A 17,500-nucleotide genomic window follows, 5' to 3' on the forward strand; every position below is an offset into this window, starting at 1 on the left:
ATCTCAGATTTATGGCTGGGACGTTTAAATTAAGCATTTCATTAATGTATCGAGGACAATCATAGTGCAGGGATTAAAAAAAACAACAACAACATAGTATCTTGTATTCTATACGTTTCTCAACGGGAAGCCAATTATGGCTAAATTTCTAAATAACCACGTCCCTCAATCAGCAACAATTAATTAGTAGATATAATATTATTGGAAAACAACATGTGTTATGTGCACACCGTTATAACATAACAATGGATCATGATCTGGGGCTTGTGTAGGGTGCAACAATCATAATGTGCACACCGTTATAACACAACAAAACACAAAAGACTGCTTGGCAAGAGGACATAACCTAACTTACTACCGTAACGTCTCCAAAGCATTGATTCTATCGATTTTCCCACCGAACCGTTCGATTATCGATCAGAAAGGTATACATGCACATTGTAACTTACCGTTTGTACACGACACGTTACGTACTGCCTTTCCTTCTTAAACAAATATCACAAAGAAAGAGTGTTTGTCGAAAGGTTAATCACTTGTAAACATCGAATTGGCTTACTGCTAAACCAGCGAATCAATCCTAGGCAGAAATAGAGCGTTTTAAATCAGAAAGAATGCGTGATGACGTCATAGAAAGTCAGTGCCACCGTTGTATTGTGTCATGGAGCATATTGTAGTCAAGTCATAGTTAAAATGTTGCGTCAAAACAATGTTTTGTTTAGTTTTGTATTTAATGGGATTAGTCATTGTCATTATCATGATTAATACAATTATCAAGATAAAACAACTTCGATTCGTTAAATTCCATATTGGTCTATGCACGTCAGCTTGCAAATATTTCTCTATAAATGGGGGGAGGGGGGGGGGGTCGATTTTTGTTGTTAAATTATAGATTAATGGATGAATGAAGAGATGCATTAATTAATAAATACAGTGTTGGCAAATTAATTGGGACACCAACTCTCTTTACCTTTGTAGTTTGTGAATAGGTGTTTCAAAGAAAGTTGTTAACTACCAAAGCATTCAATGTATTTTAAAACTTTTTAAAAGGCAACATGACGCACTTCTAATGAACATTTTATTTAACCTTGGTGGATCATTGGATCTTCAAGTCTGCTACAACTCATTTTCACAATCTGAATGACTCTAGTATTTGACATATTTATAACTCATTAAGTCAAGTGTTGCTTTTTCAATTTTCTTTATGGACATCGCCAAATGAGAGCAAGTATTTTAATCTTAAATAATAACACTAAAATGAGTATGAGTCAAATTGGTAATGCGTTACCAAAAACAACAGTTGCCAGAATTCTCAAGAATTACAAAGATTCAGACCGCCTTAAAATTAAGAGAAATTGTCGTTGCTGCAGAAAAAAAAAAGGAAGACCAAGCCATGAGCTGACACATTTTTGTTTGCGGACAGTGTTAAGTGTTAAGCATCCAAAACTGTCAAGTGATGATCTATAGGTTTTGACATTTTGTATAAAAAATTAAAGGATCAAATATATACCCAAAAAAAAAAAAAAAAAGGAGTTAGGGTTCTTGTGCGGTTATTTGGTCTAGGTGTATGATACTCGCTTTCGGATTGGAAGTTCTTGGGTTCGAGACTCGCTCGGCGCATAGTTGAGTCCTTGGAAAAGTCCCTTTACTCACATTCTCTCACCGTACTCAGGTGTAAAATTATTACCTGGCCGTTAACAGCGTTGTCTCTGTCCGAAAAAAATATATAATATCGCCTATCAGGCGTCATGTCCCGTCCTACATGGTAAGTGTTGCTGTTGGCCACGGACCCCTTATAAAGCGTTTTGGGCGCGTTAAGTGGATATTGCGCTATATAAAATCTCAGTTGTTTTTTAATTAAAAAAAAATAAAACAAAACTGTATGGTCACGGGGGTCTCTAGTTCTTATTCTAAAGTAAGAAAGCGTCTCCTTGAAGTAGGGCGTCCGGTCGCCCTACCAAGAAACAACTGCTCAGCTCAGTGATGATGAAAAAGCGTCTTGTCTGGGCACAAAAACAATATGAATATTGGACAGTAGAAGGTTGAAAACGAATGATTTTTAGTGATGAAACTCATTTTGCGGCTATGTGGTCTTATAGTATGACACTCGCTTTTGGATCGGAAGATTATGGGTTCGAGCCTCTCTCGGTGCATAGTTGAGTCATTGGAAGAGGCTCTTTACTCACATTCTCTCACCGTGTTCAGGTATAAAATGAGTACCTGGCCGTTAACAGCACTGTCTCTGTCCGAAAAAAAAAATGTAATAACGCCTAACAGGCGTCATGTCCCGTCCTACATATTCTAGGAACCCCTTGTAATGCGCTTTGAGCACGTTTAGTGGAAATTGCTTTATATAAAAGCTCCAATAAGCTCAATTTATTCGTTCAAGGTAAGAGCTTTAGGCACAAAAGAAAAATTGTCACAGTAAGACCACAAAAAGTACCTATTCAAAATATTAAATATCCCCAAAGATCATGTTTTGGGGGTCATTGAGTTTCTCTGGGGTCCAAAAGTTTTGCCTTGTAGATGGAATGATAAATTTGGAGAAATACATCGCAATCATGGACAATATAGTAGTGCCAAACATGATGAAGCTCAACCCTGATGGTTCCAGCATATTTGTGACCCTCCGTCTCAAAACGGTATTATGTCGGAATGATTCAGACCCCAAAAAGTGAATTTAGAGATAGAATGATGAGAAATTGGACCTTAAAAGTTTTTGCAATGCAAGAAATAGTATTTATACTCCAGCATAACGTACAGAAATGAAACCCAAGTTTGATATTTGTGGCAAAGAATTCAATTTCCATAACCGAGTGGATCCCGACATAATACCGGTTTGACACGGTGGGTCACATTTCAGCAAGATCTTGCACCATACCATATTTCAAAGAAATTAAACCCGTATTTCCGAGAAAATGACTTGAATGTGCTCCAATCTAGGACTTCATATACCCATTGAATAATCTTCGGGTTATCATCAAGAAACGTTACAAGAATTGCGGCTGTACATGCCTTGAACAATTCCGAAATGGATGTTTCATAACAACAAGAGCCTTATCGAATCGACGCCAAGGCGTATGAAAGAGATCATAAGGAGTATGCTAAATACTAAGAATAATAAAATAATAAATCAACAGGCAGTTTTAATTTTATCTTAAAGAGCAGTCAATTCCCTTTATTTTCGTCATTGACCCAGTTACTTTGCACAACACTGTAAGTAAACAAATATAGGTAGTTAATATGTGCATAAATAAATAAATAAACAAATATATGAATAAGTAAATAAATAAATTAAGTTATTAATTGATTAATAAAAAAACGTGATGGTTTGTTTTTATAATATTCTATTCTTCCCGACCCCCGCCCCCTGTTTTTCTCCAAAAAAAATTGTATCGATTGTGTGTGTGTTGGAGGGGGGGGGGGGGGGGGCAAATCGGATGACAATTCTTGTGGTAGGATCTGGGAAACTTCTCTGAGTTGAAATCTTAGTGAATTCTAAGCTGCTAGAGGGTGTGGACTGTAAAAGTAATGTACAAAGATGAGCATACCAGCTTCAAAAAAGAAAGAAATACCAAACACGGAAAGTTTCGGGCTCAGGACCCTTCCTCAGTCAGTTTGAAATTAGTAAAATTGTTTAGCATTTTAAACAAATGAATAGTACATAAATAATTTTCTAAAGTAAAATCGGATTCTTTTGCGGAATAAGAATTTATGATAACCATGAATATCTGTGATGGTTTTGACACCCTTACGCAGACAGCAGACAAAAAGCTATAGGGGTGATTGGTTTGGTGACAGTCTGAAGGGTTTGAGGGTTGTATACCCATGAAATGATCCATAAGACAAATAAGAATTTTAAAAGAATAAATCAATACACGGACAATAAAAAAGTACAATGAGAATCTTAAAATGTTGTAAAAGTTCATAAAATAAATTACATTGGTAATTAATTACACACAACAAATAAAGCGCATTCATCACATGCATTCAGCATATGATATGATGAGAGTTCGTTATCAACCTGTCAACCGCAACTTTGGAGGTTGAATAAACATTTTTTCGGAATTAAGACTAGACTCTCTAACCACCCACAAAAAATAATAATAATGAATTATATACAAATATAATTTCTTTCTGAATTCTTTTGTTTTTAGTTAATCGGATTCTTTATGAATAAGAATTATGATAACCATGAATATTTGTGGAGATTTTGACACTTATGTATTGGCAGACAAAGAACTTTGGAAGAGGTTGGTTTGGTGACATGCTGAGAGGGTTGAGGGTTGGGTTGGACAGCTGATCGATGAGAAATGATCGGCTTTACTCCATCCCAATATAACCACACGTAAGCGTTCGTGGAGACTCTTTGATCTCGTATAATGCTATGGGCTTATTATTTTACTATTGTTTTCCTGAGTGATTTATTGCTATCGACCGTTCTTGTTTTTTTAAATGCACATCCTCTTGTTTTTCATTCTCACTTTCTCTCTCTCTCTCTCTCTCTCTCTCTCTCTTTCTCTTTCTTTCATTCTTTCTTTCTTTCCTTCTCTCTCCTTCTCTCTCTCTCTCTCTCTCTCTCTCTCTCTCTCTCTTTCTCTATCTCTTTCTTTCTTTCTTTCTCTCTCTCTCTCTCTCTCTCTCTCTCTCTCTCTCTCTCTCTCTCAGGTATCGCGGAGTATAAGATAGACTCGTAGATAGGATGTGATGATATAAACTGGTCGACTCAATTTCGAGCCGCTCTCGACTTTTTATTTATTTTGTCAATATTTTTTTCAAAACGATTTTCCTTGAAAAACTGGTTAACCCCATACCGCTTTGTTCAGCCTCTTTGAAATACGGGCGATTAGTGTTAACGTTATGCAGTTGCTCTTTTTACAATATATTATGTAATTCCTTCTAGAAATGTCACGGCGAAGACCAATGACGGAGTCACGTGACGTTGATTCTAAAAGAAATTTTTGAAATGCCACCGCGACAAGCCTCCTGACGAACAGAGGTATTTTGATCTTCATTTAGCTATTTAAATTTCCAAATTTTTCAGGACATGAAATGCGCAATTCTCTGTTATTTGCATAATCATAACATCATCGGCGCTGATGTAATGGTGGATGAAAGTTAACAAAACAAATGCTACAAAACTATAATCATCGCCTCACTGGTTCAAGCAGATTCTCTAAATAATAGCAGAAAGATATAATATTATATTATTTGACCAGATATGACCAAGGTGGAGTCCAGACTTCATTATAGAAGAAATTATGGAGGCCAGGCATTTTGTTCTCTGAGGACTTTCTACCAGGGATGACAGCTCGCCAACAAAATGTCCTTTTCATATTGTAGAAATCGCATAATAAGCGTATGTTTTACTAAGCCTCGTTCAATACGCACCCTGAACTGAACAGTCTCCGAATTGTATTCTTAGTATAACCAGAGAGTTTATAAGCTAACGCTTTAGTTATACAGTCCCTCTGGTATAACGTCATAACAGATATTCGTGCATCAACTATGAGATTCCGATTGTTGTTAAACAGCCTCGGCATACTTTAACTCTTTGTGGGCAGGGTTCGAATTTATTTATTATTACCAGTAATGCTATTGCAAATCTGATAGCTGGACACAATTATGGACTTGATTTTGTTTGTAATGGACCATATTTTTGTGTTAGTTTAAAAGTATTTCCATTGCAACAATGAGCCCATAACAAATTGGATTATCATTACCTGCAATTAAGTACCTGTCGATTAATACCAAAAGAACACGAACAGCTAAAAGACTGGCTTCATTGAAGGCCGAATCATAAAATAATATCGGTGTTGCTGCTGTCTTGGTGAAAAAGGTTAGACCTGCTCAGTCATACTTTGAAAAACACACAAAGAAACTAAGGATATTTTTTTTTTTTCATTTGACTTGAAAACTCCAAATATCGATCGACACCCAACTTGTCAACATTGTCAAAAGGTCTCAAACCCGAGACTTCTAATTGAATGTGTTTTGTCAGAGAATTGCAGTCACGACTAGATTAGTAATAGGAGACATAATGATTTGGATAGAAATTCAGTCACGGTGTTAAAAGGTTAAAATCCACAGTTGGGTAGATACTATCTTGACAGTTTTATTAAACCGATTTGTTGGACACCTTGGTTGGTCCACGACTTTATGCATAAGACGTTTGTGTGCATTTGTCGAGTGATAGCAAACTATGGGTTTCATTCCATTTGATAAGTCAGCAACAATAAAGTGTTGCCCTGAGGTTGGAGTTGGGAGGAGGGGTGGGGGGGTGGGGGGGGGGGGCTTTCGGGATATCATTGTATAGAATCTCGCCTATGGCCATTTGGGACATTAATATCACCGTATAGTTCTCATTCCTGAATGAATCAGAACTTGAATACATATATCATGTACATATTTGTTTATATGTATGTGAGGTGTGTGTATGTGTTGTGTGTGTGTGTGTGTGTGTGTGTGTGTGTGTGTAGGAGTTGTACGCGTGATTTTTGGCAGGCTGTTAAAATAGAATTGGTGGTAAAAGAGCAATATAATATATTCATTAGGCATTACATTTATTGCCTCTGTAATGGTGGCAAAAAGATCATCGATCATTGACTGACAGGCAAAGGGGAGAAAAATGACAACGCCACCTTCTTCAACACCTTCACTTTTTCTGTTCCTTTCCAGTCTTCTATTTATTTGTTTTTCTTTTCACCAAATTGATAAATTACTACGACTGTGTACTCTACTGCTACTACTACAACTACTACTACTACTACTACTACTACTACTACTACTACGACGACTACTACTACTACTACTACTACTACTACTACTACTACTACTACTACTACTATTACTACTACTACTACTACTACTACTACTACTACTATACTACTACTACTACTACTACTACTACTACTACTACTACTACTACTACTACTACTACTACTACTATTACTACTACTACTACTACTACTACTACTACTACTACTACTACTACTACTAAAAAAACAACAACAACAACCACTACCATTTAGGTTTACGCAGATGAGTGTTTTCCATTTCTCGACGTGGAGGAAAGTCAAGTTGACCAGACACGTACAACGAATTATGGATAATATTCAAATGATGGACACAAGCAACGGAATTTTAAAACAAGCGAAACCGTCTAGCGCAACGCCTCTTTTCTAAATGTTGGAAAAATGTGTCTTAAAGTCGTAATAGGAGGCATACTACTTTCTTCCTTAGACCGAGGTTCGAACGAGTGACATTCGCCATGTATTGGTTTAATCGAACTGACAACATTACATTAAAAAAGCAAAATATCAACAATAATTTGGCAGACAAATCACAACCACACCTACTCCCCCCCCCCCCCCCCCCCGTCCCCCTTAGAGTCAAGCCTTTCTCTATATTTCTTGGCACCGTTAACCACTTGTTCTTTCCGGTAATCGCATGACTGGGTGTTATTATGCATAAGGTACATGTCCAGTCGATCAAATAGCCACCCACTACCAACTTCAACTGCCGAACCCTGGAAAAACACGTATTTATACTTATGGCTAGAAAACTCGTCCTTCAAATATCGATCGATTAAAATTACTCTCATCTTTGCAAAAACTTTCAAACCTGGGTCTTCTCGAAGTCCCAGGTTTGTGGGTCTTTTTTACAAAACCAGGGTCATTTTAATCAATGAATATTTGAAGGACGAGTTTTCTAGCCACAATTATAAAAAAACGTGTTTTTCCAGAGTGCGACAGTTTACTGTTCGAGTCTTGGCCTTCTACGCTGACCGTTTGTACTTAGTTTGTGCTGTGTCGTCCAAGCTGAATGTGTCTGGTTTGTGATAGATTAGTACCTAGTACCGATCTCGATCGTCTTTTCGAAAGTCTTGTGCTTGAACTTTTGTTGCTGGATATTTACAACATAACATGCAGCATTTTCAGAGAGCACTATCTGAATGTACCTAACCTTCAATCTTAGTCTGGTACCGCTATTGTGTATGCTCTGGCACCCGCTTCACGCTTCAATAGTGCCATTATTGCTTGAAGGTATGATTTCCAGCACTGTTCTGTAATAATTTTCTATGATATTGTCCAGAGTAAACTAACCATTCAGGTGCCGTTTTCCAATAAAGCAATTAATCACCACACGTTTTCATATTACTAATATTAGTATTATCATTATGAGAAGAAATAAGTTTACCCATAATACTCAATAGGGTTGGTGGAGTTATTGCTGGAGGTCATGGCTTTATTTGGATTTAAGGTCTCGATTAGAAGCACGTCCGTATAATACTTTTACATACAGTGATTTTGAACAAACATGTGTTCACCTGTGGCTTTGAATGACATGTGTGGATTAATTATCATTTTAATATAGGAAAATGGTACGTGACGTTTGTTGTGTTACATTGAAGTGTGTGATAACAACCCGATAGTTTTTATTGATAAACAGGTTGTCGTGGAATGATATTTAGATTCCATTCGGGTAAAGTCTTGTGAACTGTGACTGTGTATTGTGGTGGTTAAAATCAATTTGAATTTGACATTGTATTGAAAGCTCAAAATTTTGAATCATTGAGTTTTATTTCCCTGAGATGTTGGGTCCAGTCAACTGCCGGTCAACTTTGGTCAGTAAACTCGTCCTTCAAATATCAATCGATTTTTAAATGACCCTTATTATTAAAAAAAAAATCTCAAAACTGTGATCTAGAGTTTTCTGTCCACATTAAAAAAACCCACAAAAAAACCAACAAAAACACGTGTTTTTATAGAGTACGTCAGTAACCAGGTTAATAATTCTGTCCCATCGCTTTACACGGTATATGGCTTATCTTCTCTATCTGATATTATGTCGGAGTGAAGCAAATGTTTAAAGGGAATTTTAAAATAACACAATGTCTAGAAATAAGAATTTTGATTTTAGATTTTCTGAATCTAAGGAAAGGTATCGATTCTTCGTCGACAGGCATTTAAATTGATGAGTCAAGTTTTTGTCCACAGATTTGATTTTTAGCATCTGGTTCACTCATTGTGACATAACACCGTTGAGACGATGGAACGCTTATGTCTAATAGGATTACAACCAAGAGGCGATGACTGAATCGATCTCTTCTTGTGACATATTAAGCGACATTTAGTGTGGTCAGGGCTTGATGGTGACAATGATTGCAAAATATTTGCCCTCTATTTAAACAAAGAAAGAAACAAACGAACGTTATGCCAAGCTCTTTAAACAAATTAACTTACGCGACTTGAGTATGACTTGATGACGACCAAAGGGAGTATCATTTACAGAGTATCAGTACGAAATAAGCAGCTTACAAACAACTAGTTTTGTATGAAATAACTCCAAGATTCCACATGGACTACCCGAAAATGGGAGGAGAGAAACACGTATAAAATTTGGACCAGAAAACTCGTTCTTCAAATATCGATCAATTAAAATGACCCATAAATCCCCCAGGTTTGAGAGTTTTTGACAAGATAAGGGGCATTTAAAGAAATGAACCGATATACATGAAGACAATGAATTTTATGTATAAGATGTCCGTTGAATGATGGTTAATGTTTAACTCCTGATTGTTTGCACTCCATGACCATTTGGCAATTTGTCTGGCACCATAACAACATGACACAATTTGATAGGGGTTTCTCGATAAGAACTAGATAGATTGTGTTCTCCTTTGGGATTTTATCAAAGTGTCCCTTTTTATCCTGTTGGCTTAAAGTTTTAGTCTGACACGGATCATACGTTATGATTATACTTTAGAGAATAGCGTCACACACACACACATATGTATACACACACACACACACACACACACACACACACATCAATAACAATAACCAAATGGAATAGCAGCAGTAATTTAATTTACAAAGAAAGATGATGAATACGTTTCGGGTTTTCCCCTCTGTCAATAAAACACGATGAATGAGACACCAAAGACGATTGAGAAATGAGAGCATGGAATTAAAGCACTTGTTGCATTATATGATTTCAATGCATCTCGGGTTCATTTAAAAGCTGCCTTTAAGAAACCACTGCAACATCATCATAATGGGGGTGAGATGGCTGAGTGAATAACGTATTGCAATTTCACACGGGAGACCCGGGTACGAGTCCAACTGTTGGCATGTAGCTTTTTCCGTAACCAAGAAACTTAGCCCTCTTTGCGGCACTGCACCACGGTCTCTTCTTGTGACAAGTTAAGCGACATTAATTAAGTGCCATCAGGACTTGATAGTGGGCTTGATAGTGGCAATGACTCCAAAATATTTGACCTCTATATAAAAAAAAACCAAACAAATGAACTTTATGTCATGCTCTTTAAACGAATGAACGCACACAGATTGAGTATGACTTGGTGCCAGACTATGGGGGAGTTATGTCTGAGTTATCTCGGTTTTTATCGACACATGCCCTTTTGAGACTGAATAAAGCGAATTTTATTTATTTATCTAATTTGTATTTATTTATTTATCTATATATTTATCTATTTTTAACAAGGTTGTTTAAATCCTCCAAACCTTGTGATCGAAGTTTCTCATTTGAAATCAAACCCACTTATTTAACCGTTAAAATATTTGATCATTTAAATTTTTATGATTTTCATTTCAGATCTTATGACTGAAAACGTCCCAGGGGCGGGCATTGCCGGATACAAGGTGGCTACGGTCCAGAATGTCATAAGATAGAGAATGATATAGAACATTTCACTTTCATCTTCTTGAAAAGTGCCATATTTAGGTTTAGTTTACTGGAAAGGAGTGAAATAGCCTCAGATACAGTTGTCTCGTGGCTGCTGGTTTATTTGAATGAATTGACGTAAATATATCATGAAGATTAAGCTCGGGTAACGTATCAAGATAAGAAAAGGATAGCGACCATCTACTAAGGATACCATCCACGACGTGAAATTAAATCAGCATTTTCTCGTGGTAACTTATCTCGATTATAATAATAGTCTTCAGTTGCCATGCAAACGTGAACTCCGAACAAATATTTTGGCAATCTTGTGTATCATCGTGATATTCGGACTAAGGCAGTGAGTGACTCGCCGAGTTCATCCCATCTGCAAATTCCAACAGATCACCAATCGGCTAGCTGCTTATCATGTCGACAAGACACCTAATGGCACTGGACTACGCCGATTATCAGGCTAATGGAATCCTCAAGAAACATGCCAAGGTAAAGATGTAATCATCACCATCCAGCCACCACCACCCTACTACCACCATTACATCCACCACCGCCACTAGCATCATCATCATCATCATCATCATCATCACCATCATCATCATCATCATCATCATCATCATCATCATCATCATCATCATCATCATCATCATCATCATCATCGTCATCACCATCATCCTCATCATCAATATTAACATCATCATCATCATCATCATCATCATCATCATCATCATCATCATCATCATCATTATCATCATCCTCATCATCAAAATTATCATCATCATCATCATCATCATTATCACCATCATCATCAACAATAATACAAATAGCAGCAGCAGAGCACCATCACAACCACATACTCAGTTTGTGACCTGATGGTCCCGAGTTCGAGTCCCACTGAGGGCGGGGTAAAGTTGAGTCATTGGAAACGGCTCTTTACTCACATTTCTCATCAAATTTAGGTTTAAATTAATCCATGAACTGTAACAGCTTTGTCTCTGTAGAAATAAATAAAAGCACATTATAGGGGCTTGCCAACATATTAGATGATGCTTCTGACTTCGGACCTCTTGTAAAGCGCGTTGAGTACATTCCGGGATAGTTCCCCACGGCAACCAACAACACCTACACCCTACTCCCATTAAAATTCAGATAAAAGAACAATGAATATGAAAATTTATAAACGGCATTTCCACAGGTTTACAATGCTCAATGCACTTCACAATTTTTCATCTATTTCCCCAGCACGCCATATCGAATCATATATTCCATTTTCTCCAGCTTACAATATCCATCACTGCCAATAGCCAGGTATTCATTCACACCTCAGTCGAGGGAATAACGTGTATAAAGTGCCTTACTCAAGGACACAAAACCGGGACCAGATATATTACGATCATTGTCACCGATCTGTCCAATGACCACGCTTAACATCGCTTGAATTTATTGACAAGACGAAACACTGTATCGCTGAGCCACCGACTCCGGATTAATTTTAAATGTTGGCTAAGGGTTAAAATTGTAATTATATGACAGCTAATTGATATTATTAGAATACAAGGTCATTGGAACCCATTAGCAAAGGGATAAATTGCAATAATGGTAGACACGGGCAATGGTTGTTTTTTAAAAAAAAAATAGTACAAATTTAATGATTAAGAAACTTGTCACATAGCCCAACTTCATGGCCATGTTTAAAAACTAGATTATCGCTTTTAATGAAATATATAATATTTTTGTATAATTCAATATATCAAATTTCAGAAAATATGAGCCAACGATTGGAAATTCTAATTCCGAATTTTGCAAAATTTGACAAGTTAACATGGAATGCACCTGTACATTGTCATGGTTATACATCAACAACTGTTGATTTTATGCTGTAGCTGGAAGACGCCCCCTGCCGGACTCTCAATATTTGATGAGATGGCAACAGTTACCAAATTAACGAGGAGCATCTCACGGACAGCTTGCCATGCCCTGCCGTCAATTATTTAATCCGAATCATACTTTACATTCATCGCATTTGACACTTAGAATGAGATGTAAACAAGCGGTCTGATGCTTAGAATTCCAAACAATTATTTAGAACTTTAACCCAAATAATCTGGTATACTTTTTTTCTTGTGTAGGAATATAAGATGTTCTCGTAAATTTATAGTGCGAGAAGGAAAAAAATTACTCGAAAAAAAAACAAAACAAAACAAATAATACCCCCCCCCCTCAAAAAAAAAAAGATTTAAAACAAACAAAACAAAAAAAAAAAAACAAACAAACAAAAAACAAACAAACCCCAACCAAACAAACAAACAAAAATATACAAGCATTTTGGTATTGATAATAAATGAGCAATGTTTTTAATTGCGCTTATCTATCTAAGAATACTTTCCGTTAGACTAAGAGTGACCCGGCTACCCATTCACTGCTCAGTGAAAAGGGGACACAAGAATATTTGTGCACGCGAGTTGTTCAACTATTTATCAACTAAGAGGACTCTCAACTTGTTTGAATTTCTAAACCCGAGCCTTTTAAATGTTTTCAAGTGCAAGGCAGCGTAGTGTTCTACCGCTCCTGCTTCCATACCTCCATGCATTCGATAAATCTATGCTGCTATTAGTGAAATATCTAATATACCGTACCGTCAAATAGGGTGACTTTGCCTCAAGGAATGACTTTACCTTATAGACTTGGGCACATTAGTTTATATTTAGTTTTATGGCAGTCATTTCTTTTCATTAAAAACAAGTCAAGCCTCTAATAAGACAAATAACTGTAACAAGCCTGAGTATACTCAAAATGCTCCAAATACGTAGACGCAAAGTCACTCCCTGGGGCAACGATACTGTAGAATGTGTAGGCATTGACTTGTCTTGATAAAGTTCAAATTTATAGTTAAATTAATGGTTTAATTGGTACGAGACGTTAAATGATTGATAAATACTAGGACAGGATTTAGACCGTGACGAAATTAATCCCACCTATTGCGTGTCGCCACCTATCTCATTGATAAGAAAATGAACCGGCACCTACGTGCACACAAGTAAACGTCAACCAGCACGCAAAGCCATCTAGAATTCTTGATAAATTTAGTCGATAATCTCTATGAGAAAAGTTGACGAAAATATCAGCATTAAAAAAATTAAATGAATAAAAAGATTGATTTTGGACTAAATCATGATGATTAAAGTATAATTTGGATGTGCTATGGAGTGATCAGGTTTAATCTTGTGTCTACTACTACTACTACTACTACTACTACTACTACTACTACTACTACTACTACTACTACTACTACTACTACTACTACTACTACTACTACTACTACTACTACTACTACTACTACTGCTGCTGCTGCTACTACTACTACTACTACTACTACTACTACTATTACTACTACTACTACTACGCAATTACGCTTTCTGTTATCATATGTATCATAGATAATTTTATTATATATTATTATTATTATTATTATTATTATATTATTATTATTATTATTATTATTATTATTATTATTATTATTATTATTATTATTATCGTTATCATTATTATTATTATTATTATTATTATTATTATTATTATTATTATTATTATTATTATTATTATTATTATTATTATTATCATTTTTATTATTATCATTATTATTATGATTTTATCATCGTCGTCGTCATCAGCATCATCATCATCATCATCATCATCATCATCAGCATCATCATCATCATCATCATCATCATCATCATCATCATCATCATCATCATAATCGTCATCATCATCGTTGTCGTCATCATCACCATCATCATAGATAAACTGAAAAACAGGTCCGATTCCACAATACCATATCGGTTGTTAAAGCATTGTTGATACCCAGTGGTCATGTCAACACGCAGAAAAAGTCAACGTTTGTTTAACTATTCATATCGTTAAATTGATTCATCTTGTTTTATCTCGATCAATCGTATGGCTTTTAAGTACCCCATTTCCTCTTTCTCAAAGCGAACCTAGCTTTATCAGCAAGTTGGAGGAAGTTGGTGTTACTAAAAAAGCAATTTTATGTGATGAAAAAGGATAGATAACACAGAAATAGGTTTATTGCCTTTCAAAATGCTTTACAGAAATATTTGATTTCTTTTAACTGCATGAGGTGAACCAACTGCAATATACATGGGATTTTGTGTTGTCTGCGTTAACATAATTGGAGTTACATGATACGTATAACATTATATAAATTAATACTATACAAATAAACATAATACAATGTGTTTCAAAAGTCCTGTTGTGGTTTGCATCTTGAATTGTCAAAAACTGAATAGAGGTTTAAAAAAAAAACAAACAAAAAAAACAAAACAAAAAAAAAACAACAAAAAACAACAAAACAACAACAACAACAAAAAAGTTTTTTCTCTACATTATACAACAATTTTATGAATTCTAATTCAAACCATAAATAGTCTTACTGTAGACACCTTTAGTAATACTCTGAAAAGTCAACATGTCTATCCGGTGTAGTTCGGAAACGGTGGCACACATTTCCCCATCTATACTTGAACTCTAGATCCCATCATTTGTGTTACAAATGTCACAATTCAAGATACAAACTGAAAGGACTTTTGAATCACCGTGTATTATAACACCCAAGCAGTTTAATGTGGTTTATGTAATATGCATTCTAACTAGTCTACTCAATTTTCTGTTTTCACGTCAGCCTCAAATTATATTTACGACTTTTTTGAAAGATGACCTTTTTTACCTTAAAAGACTAGATGGGTAACCCGCAATATTTGCAGAGAAATAAAGGCTAGTAGGAACAGGCGGTCATCTGTTATACATATTATACAACTGATTTGTATTTTGAGATTTGCCTGTAATTCTCTGCTCGATCATAAAAATTCAACATTGGCTATACGGAACAACGTTGATCTCCAACACTACTTTTTTTCACCTAATATATAAGAAAAGATTTCAAACTTCTCTCGTAATTTCTGAAATTTATAAAGTAATCGCTCAATGCGGATGAAAACAATCATGAAGTCATATGACAAGCGTTAATAATAATCAAAGGTGAACATAAATGATTGTTGAATATTCGAGTTTTCCCTTTATCATAACAAATGATTTAACATGTAAAAGAATTGGGACATATGGATTCATGGGATAAAAAAAAAACAAACAAACAAACAAAAAACAAAAAACAAAATAAAAACAACAAAAACAAACGAACAAACAAACCAAAAACACAACAAAAATAATAATCCGATAAACCAGAATTTTTTTATTTCATTGTTATAATGGTATGATTATATTCTCGAATCAAAGTAAAATATTGTCCTTTACTACAATATTGTTTAATTAGCCCACAGATGTGCTTCATTATCGTACTTATACTACATATAATACTTTTTCTTTCCTTCAGAGTCATAAGGCTCATAGAACCGGAGTTTAATTCGCGTGAAACTGACACTAGTAATTTCTTGCTACCTTTTGAAAGGACATTTGTCTATCGCAAAGTACTTTCCGACATATCTAACTGACCAGCTAACCAATCACTCCTGGAAGGACAGGGAGGGGAGGGGGAGGGGATCGATCTCAGTCCTTATTGCGTGTGAAACGAGTGCTCTACTAACTAAGCTATAAGGACCCCCTACTATATCTAAATACCCATTGTAGGCTATGTCTCATATCACTAACGTAGACAAACTTGTCACCTTTTAAATAACCTAAATTTCGTTTCTTTAATCAGAAAATGAGACCCTGGGGCAAAAGTTTATTCATAAAATCTGCTTAAAAAGTGAGCTGTGAACTATCAATTGCAGCCATTACTATAATTTCCACAGTACATTGTGGTAGACTTTATCCACCAACCTGCCAGATCAGATCCAACCGATCAACCCGTTAATTAACTTTATTTTTCGGTCGATTGCCCTTTTCATTTTTATTTTGTTTCGGATTGTCTCGCCGCAGTGAGTGTGCCTCTGCCGTGATAGAGTTTAACCGTTAACCAATCTATCATCTTTTCGACGATTCCACGCCACAGAAATAATTTCCTCACACGACATTGGAAATCTCTTCGGTTGAAATGGCACCCTGACTAGACCAAAACGTAAAGGGAGAGTGAGGGGGAAAAAACCCAACCCAAACTAGCGTAGAATATCTGGCCATACTCATAAGGTCAATCTGAATCACTTTGAAAGCAGCGAAGAAATTGCTTCATAAATAGAAGCGATAGCTTTATCTTGTGTTATTCTTTGGCATTATGAATTGCCGTTATACCGTCACTCTCGTCCTTCTCTCTCTCTCTTCCCCCCCCCCCCCCTTCCCCCCGTCCTCATTCAAAAACCGTTCGGTCTTCTTGTAGTTTACGCGACACTAGATAGATTGATCACGCGGTCATTAATAGAAAATCTCAATACAAAAACAGAAGTCCCCACCACCACCCCCACCACCAACACCAAAAGACCCACTCGTCGTTCCAGCACAGTGTCATGTAAGAGTTTCAGTCTTTAACAAGAAATAAAAGGTGCTATTTTGCTGCTACAAAAAGCCGAGTTCTAAATAATCATAAAGTCGTTACAATTATATGAGCAGTCGGGTTCGAAATTTATATTGAAAGGATCTTAGATACAAAGAGACACCGTCTGTGATTTCTGAAGATCGATTCGTATTTGTTTTGTTGGATGTGGCATTTGATCCGCCTGCATGGGAAATAAAACCTTTCACTGCCAATATTCATGAAAAACAAGTTAAATTTTTATGCTTTTCTTTAACGAGGAACTTTCTTTGAATTTAAGATTAAGATAATCCGATGTAA

General features: G+C 36.0%; 1 protein-coding gene across 3 annotated transcripts in view; it reads left to right on the plus strand.

Moving 5' to 3' along the window:
* LOC144962795 (uncharacterized) overlaps window positions 1-17,500 on the plus strand; it is a 45,252-nt gene that overhangs the window by 5,132 nt on the left and 22,620 nt on the right. The window contains exons 1-2 of one of the 3 annotated variants that reach the window (XM_078896055.1): window positions 7,897-8,042; window positions 10,618-11,187. In XM_078896055.1, the coding sequence (XP_078752181.1) occupies window positions 11,113-11,187 (75 nt within the window). In that variant the 5' untranslated portion in view covers window positions 7,897-8,042; window positions 10,618-11,112. Of the gene's footprint in view, window positions 1-7,896; window positions 8,043-8,436; window positions 8,624-10,617; window positions 11,188-17,500 lie in introns of those variants that run through there. The other 2 variants (XM_078896054.1, XM_078896053.1) reach the window with 2 other exon arrangements.

This window comes from Berghia stephanieae, chromosome 1 (genome assembly GCF_034508935.2).
Source record: "Berghia stephanieae isolate SIO BIC M18660-M18661 chromosome 1, UCSD_Bste_1.3, whole genome shotgun sequence".
Lineage (NCBI taxonomy): Eukaryota > Metazoa > Mollusca > Gastropoda > Nudibranchia > Aeolidiidae > Berghia > Berghia stephanieae.